The sequence below is a fragment of the Centruroides sculpturatus genome, unplaced genomic scaffold (genome assembly GCF_000671375.1).
Source record: "Centruroides sculpturatus isolate CEXI.00-Female unplaced genomic scaffold, Cexi_2.0 scaffold462, whole genome shotgun sequence".
Classification (NCBI taxonomy): domain Eukaryota; kingdom Metazoa; phylum Arthropoda; class Arachnida; order Scorpiones; family Buthidae; genus Centruroides; species Centruroides sculpturatus.
The window spans coordinates 11,172-18,368 of record NW_019385104.1 but is presented as its reverse complement, the minus strand read 5'-3'; the positions used below and the strand labels follow the sequence as shown (position 1 = coordinate 18,368).

Genomic DNA, 7,197 nt, shown 5'->3' with positions numbered 1-7,197 from the left:
GCAGCAATCTACAATAACTACCACCAACACGGGGACTATTGATACACAGCAAAAACGGGTGATTGTACCTTACGAACCATCCCTTCATCGAATTTTTAGTAAAATCGCTAAGGAAGTGAATGTGCGCTTAACATATAAGAGAAAGCAGAATATTTTCCGACTTTTATCTAATGCTAAGGACAAGTCCGATGACAAAAAAGCGCCGGGGGTGTACCGTATACCTTTGAATGACGAACGTTTCAATCGTCGGATAACATACATTGGATCCACATACAGATCCCTGGAGGCTAGGATACGGGACCACAAATATGATGTGTCGAAGCAGAAGTATAATACGGCTCTAGCACGGTATGCTACCGAGCCCGGGGTTTCCCCATGTTGGGATGAGGCTACTCTTTTACATAGGGCCTTTGACCGACACGACTTACGCTCGTTGGAGGCTATTGAGATTTATAGAGAAACCATAAAGGGAAGCTGCATTAACTCCGATTATATTCCGATTCCACAATCGTGGAAATATTATTTACATTGCCACAAGGCACAACAATAATCGGAAGTTTAATTATTTCTAATCTTTCTGCTATGTATAAGAAATCAAAGCGTTTACATCACGCTAATTTTCACAACTATATAATAATAATTGATGTATAGCAGTATTTACACCGCGCTAATTTTCACAACTCTACAATAATAATTTATGTATAGCGTTATTTTAAAATAATAATTTTTTGTCTTGTAAGCGTAACGATTTTTATATCTTACGCATCGTTTAAATATTTAAAAGTTCGGAACACAGCTGTATTCGATTATTAGAATCCTTCAAAAGATAGAACTGTTTTTTAATGTTTCATCCTGAAGAGGGCCTCTAAAAGACGGCCGAAAACGTTAGATTAGTAAATTCTTTTGACTGCTAGAAGGGGTATTGAGGTGTTAATTGATGTTTGTAGGAGTCCATAACTTTGTTTAGGCTGACACCTCTGTATATTGAAATGTGACAATGTATGTTCTCTCTGATGCAACTGAGTGCATCTGACAGAATTTAGTGCAGGGGTCAAAAATAAAAACAGCATTGTGGTTGCCTAACAGAAAATAGGCATGAAAAACAAACTAAACACAAGAACAAAGCAATCAATGGTGATTGCTTTGTTCTTGTATTACCTCTCCATGTTGGCAAGTGCAAGGATCTCCTGTGGCCATCAGTACAAGGATTACCTCTTCTGTGCCTAACAAGTGCCAGGATCACTACTTTCTTTCCAGCTCTGTCTCAATTCTATCACAATATGACAAAGTTGCACAATGTCCTAGTTGTATGTCACCCGTTATGATGATAATACTAACTAAATGCAAAGTAACAATAATACTACTAACTAAACTTAGGCTAATTTATTAATGTTCCATATTTACAAAAGAATAATTTACTAATATTCTAAAGCTTCATTAATAAAGTTTTTATTTAAGAGCTTAAATAACTGAATATTTTTAAAATAATTGTATTCAGTCATAGAAGGATTAATAAATTAAAACAAAATAATACTGTATGATCATTTAATGCCATATGTAATTGAAATAAATTGCAATGAACATGTGATCAGTTAAACCAGTAAATCAGCAAATGAAATAATCAAGAATTTTGAATGCGTTATCAGCCAGTTATATATTAGAGATTCTAAGTTTAAATGTTTCCAGAAGACAATATACAAATCAGTATAACTTGTTCTGTTCATCAGTGTATTAGTAGAATACAGTGATTAGAAATATAGAATCAATGATAGTCAATATATCCACTTTCACTTTGAATTATTTCATTTTGTATCATCCACTTTGAATCATTCAGTCAACAATAATATATCACTAATATTATTGTTGACTGAATGATCCACTTTGAATCATTCAGTCAACAATAATATATCACTAATATTATATAATATTCAATACTACATACAGAACAATTCACTGCATATTGCCTGTACAGAGATAACAGGGCAAACTGGAAAATCAATTCATAAGCACAGGTCACCAACCTTCTTATCCAGCAGTAAACTTGTGTTTTATTGCCTGTACAATATTAACATATTCAGTTTCTTTTGAGATAAGGACATGATTCAATGCCTGATTTAAGATCCTTCATGCATGAAATATTCTTTGAATAAGTACATACATCTATTGTTTGACCAACTCACTGAATCATACTGAATTGATCATGTGGCAACATAGTGCTCATCATCCACTATCATGTTATATATTCAATCAATTAATTATAATTTGTAACACTTGTATTTGACAATAAACAAAGAAATGTAACTATAACTTAGAGTAGCAATGGTAAGTATTTTTAAAAAATAATTATACTCAACAAAACATGAAATTTTAATAAGTATTAAATAAACAAAATTCATAAAAGTATTAGTTCTAACTTGGTGTAAAATGTACAAAATTTGGGAATTTTTTCATCATATGAGACAAGGTGTTACTCCTGACATACTCGTACATAAAATCCAATTGCAACTTGTGATCTCTCAGTGTATATAATTTTATTCATGACAAAAATACATTTCTTTTTATGATACTAACCAATTATAATTTGCAAAATATTCAGAAATTTTCTTGTAAATTTAAAAGTCAAAATAATTAACACATGAATAAAAATAATTAAACAACAAATATTGTGTGGAATTTATATAAAAATTTATTTACAAATATATTTTAAATAAAAAAAATTTTTTTAAACTATATTCAAAAGCTTGATTCTTCATAATTTTAAGTCATTTTTTAAATACTTGTGTAAATATAGATATAATTTAAAAACATTGAGTCTAGATTAAGCTTTTCATAAAATAAGAAAAAATTCTCTGACAGTGATTAAATGGAAGCAAAATAACAGCTCATTGCAAAGTTGAAATCTTAATTAATAAATAAAAATACTGAGTTATAATGTTTTAATTTATCATATTAAAGATACACTTAATAATAATTGGTTCTTCTAATGCAAAATGACAACGTTTAAATGAAAATAAATTATTAAGAATGTACCGCATTTATGAGATCAGGTTTAAAAAAACAGGATTTCTGTACATTTAAAAATGAATATAAGATGAAAATATTTATTATATCATCATTTATTGATCAAGACAATTTAAAAAAAATTACTTTTGATTTATTATTTAAAAAATAAGAGAGATTAATATATTAATTGTTCTTCAAAAATATTAATGGAAACTGGTCATTATTCTAAAATTTCTATAATTAAATTATGATGACAATTTCTGTCTAAATACAAACTTAAATGTTTAAAATAAGTTAGAAACCAGATAAATAACAAAGTTAGATTGAAAACATTTCTTTGACATTAGTCCAACATATTTATAATTTTAATTTAGATCCACAGTCTTAAAAACTTAAGATGGTATTTTGCCAACAGAATCTATTATAGTTATTTGTTTTCTGGCAAATAAATGTTAGTTATCAGTCTAATTTAATTAAATTGAATCAATCTTGTAGTGCCTTTATGATAGATAGAAATAAAATTACAATAAAAACTTGTTTAAGAAAAAAAATTAAATAACTTAATGATAAGAACTGGATTAGAAATGAAGGTCACACTAGGCCATTGCATTCCAAAATTCTTATTCAGTAATTTTTTTTTCTATCATTTAATCTCTATAATTATTGCAATACATATAAATTAAACAATTAAGAAGGAAAATATTATGCTACTTTTTTTTTAAGAAAATTTATTTATGTTAATTTTATTCATATTATATATTGTTTCTTTAAATAAATAATAAAGCTTCACAAGTTTTATCCTCCATATATTTTTTATACATGGAGAGAGGAAATTTTTTAAATATCTCGGATTATAAAATACTGTTGTCATCCGAAACAGATGCAATTTTTACTAATATTAGGTAATATAAAATTTCACTCAAAAAATATTTTGTATAATATAGACTTTAAATATTTTGCTCTTGATGTTGCATATTATGTAAATTTTAGAAAAATAGTAACTGCTTTTTATGTACTGTATGGTACTTTATTAATTAGCTTAATTATATTTTCATTTTGTCATATGTTAACATTCATTTATTATTATTTATCCTTTAAGAATTGAATTGTTAGAATATTTCGTTATATTCTATTGTTGAAATAAGTTATCAATGTCAAAATATATTAAGTGACAAGCAGGAAGATTGCTCATTCATCTATGAAGTAATTTATCTAATGATAGTAATTTGTATGCCTTGGATAAAAAATAGAACTATTCGCTTGATAATAATATAATATTATAATTTAATATTATATATTTATAAAAACACACATTGAAATTGACTTCAATATTATTAACTTTTATAAAATACTCAATTTTAGGATACATATACATACAGTAACAGCTATGAAAATTAATCACCCATGATATGCACCAACAGATGTACAAAGTAACATATTTAAGCTAAGATCATGATCTGTAGTGATAACATGTAGTACAGAGAAGAAAACCAGAAAAAAATGCAATTTATTACATAACATTTTATAAAATTACATTGAAATTATTCAATACCACAGCCTCACTGATATGGTTAATGAGTATTGTTGCATGAACTTACTGTTCACAATTATGAAACAAAAAAACAAACAAGTAAATATTCACAATTTAAATAGGCCTGATACATACAATATGAACAGTTATTTCTCATTGAATGGGATCCTTATCATTAATGGATTCTTAGATTTAAAAGCATACTGTTTACATATGTTGTGCAGATACTCATAGTTGACAACATTACACAGTGCAAGCACTCACTTTTACGCTTGTCTGCTCTTCCCACTTCATTTTCAGTTTGGAAGAACTAGCAGTATGTTCTGACAAATTGAGATGTTTGTCATCCTATCCTGGAATGACATACTCACACAGGCTATCTCCTGATTCAGCTTTTCTTTCAATGTTAGTATTGTCTTTGTAACAAACACACAATTGTTGATTAATGACAATGCACTCTCTGTGCTATTTCAGGAGAGAATTAAACCTTCAGTATTTAAAGCAACAATTATGGACTTTTTACACAGTATTAACTGTCAAAAACTTTTCATTTTGCTTATAAAAGTGAACAGGTTTTGATACCAATGGACTGTGCAATCTCTGGAAAACATGCTGTAGTAAACTTTGTCAACCATAAAAAATAACCTCATGTTTATGGTGTAATTGGCATTGTGATATTTATGTTCTTGCAGGTCTGCAGCAAAATAATACTTTATTTTTTAAAAATTAAACATGCTTTTTTTTTAATAGGATTTTACAATTTCCATGGCCACTAATAATAATAATAACAATATATTACTGTATATACATCCGAATAGAAACTTAAAATGTGCTTGACCATGTTAAAAACATAGATTTAAATTAACTAATATCTTTATTCAAATATTTAAATATTCAAAAAAATTCTTGTTAAAATGATTAAAATAGTTCTCAGAGGTATTAAATTAATTAATTTTATAAAACTTAAGAATTGAAGTTTTTTTAAAAAAGTATCAACAAATGAATATCACTGAATATAAAATGGAATTTATTTTATTTCAGGTGTTCCGGAATAACTTTTGCTAAAGTTGGGAAAGTAGCTGCTGCATCAATTGGAGCAAGCCTTTTATTATTTCAAGTAAAATAATTTTGTAGAAGAATAGAATATATAAATTTTATAAATTAATTGACATATTTATATTTAATTAATTAGTTAGCTCATCATCAAGGATATATAAAAGTTAATTGGTCTTTATTAAATAAAGATATTGAAAATGCTAAGAGAATATTGCTGAGACGTAAAAAAAGAGGATTCAATCGCATATATGCAGAGGTATGTTTGATAGATAATCTTCATTACAAATTGATGAAATTTACTTATAAATATACTAAATTTTAATTATTATTAGGTTGAAGAATTTTTGGAAGAAAATATTTTTCTAGCTACTGGCTTTACTGGAGGATTTCTGCTTGGAATTGCAACTAGTTAGACTGTGGTTTTTTAAAATTTAGAATGAACAAAAAATAATTTTTGTTGGTATATGTATTTCTAGATTATTTACCCTGCACAAATAGCATCTTCTACTGAATTTTATTAAACGAGTACATATGCTGCAGATTATATGTGATCATTCACAGTATTAATCTATTGATATAATTTTTGTAGTAAGTTAACATCTATTTATCTATTTATTTCTAGAAGAATATCTGCTAAGTTTTTTATTTTAGTTGTTTAAAAAAAAACTTTTTGATGTAGCAAATTATTTTATATACTCTTTTTACTTATAGTATTATATATAGAGCTTCACACCTGTATAGAGTTTTGCAAAATGTTATACACCATTTTGGTACATAACAAAAGTCTTCATTTTTGATTTTCTATATAAAAAAAAATCAAGTTATTCCATAAAATTAAGCTTTTTCTATACCAGTGAAAAATTTATTAATACCAAGCGGTATGCATTTTAAAAGTGTTATGGTGAATTTACTTTTTTTATATATGAATATTGTTAATTGCAAATTGACTAATAAAGGAAAGGAATGTTACTGTATTCATATTAAAATCAAAAATATAATTGCAGATTATGAAATTGTATTTTTGTAATAAACTTTTCAGTTGGTGATTTGCTTGTTTACTTTCATTGATAGGTTCACATTTTACATGCTACTTACAAATGTACAGTAGTAGTTATAATAATTAATATTTCTCATTTAAAAATTTTTTGATGAAAAAATAGCAAATAAATCACAAAGTTTGTCATATATTATTCTTTTGCACTACATGAATTATTAAAAATGTTTATACCACAAATATTCTATATAAATATACAAATAGGGCAAACATGATCGTGTATTATGCAGGATTTCATAGAATAAATGAGCTGATGAATACAATGTCACCATGCAAGTGTAAATATGTAAGTATATACAGTAGAGCGCCGATTATCCGAATCAATTGGGGACTGGGGGTGCTCGGAAATAAAAATCGATATTTCGGTTAACCGGTTATGTACGAAAAAATTAACCTATCCCATGTTATAATTTTTCTCCGTTGCGTGTCGCTTCGTGTTGAATTTTTGTCGATGTTAATCCAAACGTAAACTTTTTAAAATAATAATCGTGACTATTATATCGTTAAAAATTATTTCTTTATTTTGTACGAACAAAATAAATATAAAAACAAT

At 26.9% G+C, this 7,197-nt stretch overlaps 1 protein-coding gene across 2 annotated transcripts in view; it reads left to right on the top strand.

Moving 5' to 3' along the window:
• The window catches only part of LOC111634746 (FUN14 domain-containing protein 1-like), an 18,842-nt gene extending 12,206 nt beyond the window's left edge, over window positions 1-6,636 (top strand). Inside the window, exons 4-7 of one of the 2 annotated variants that reach the window (XR_002758278.1) lie at window positions 5,576-5,651; window positions 5,727-5,846; window positions 5,923-6,178; window positions 6,302-6,636. Coding sequence is in view for 1 of the 2 variants with exons in the window: in XM_023379589.1 (XP_023235357.1) it covers window positions 5,576-5,651; window positions 5,727-5,846; window positions 5,923-6,003 (277 nt within the window). In the remaining variant the exon portion in view is untranslated. Of the gene's footprint in view, window positions 1-5,575; window positions 5,652-5,726; window positions 5,847-5,922 lie in introns of both variants that reach the window. The other variant, XM_023379589.1, reaches the window with a different exon arrangement.
• The last annotated feature ends 561 nt before the right edge of the window (window positions 6,637-7,197 follow it).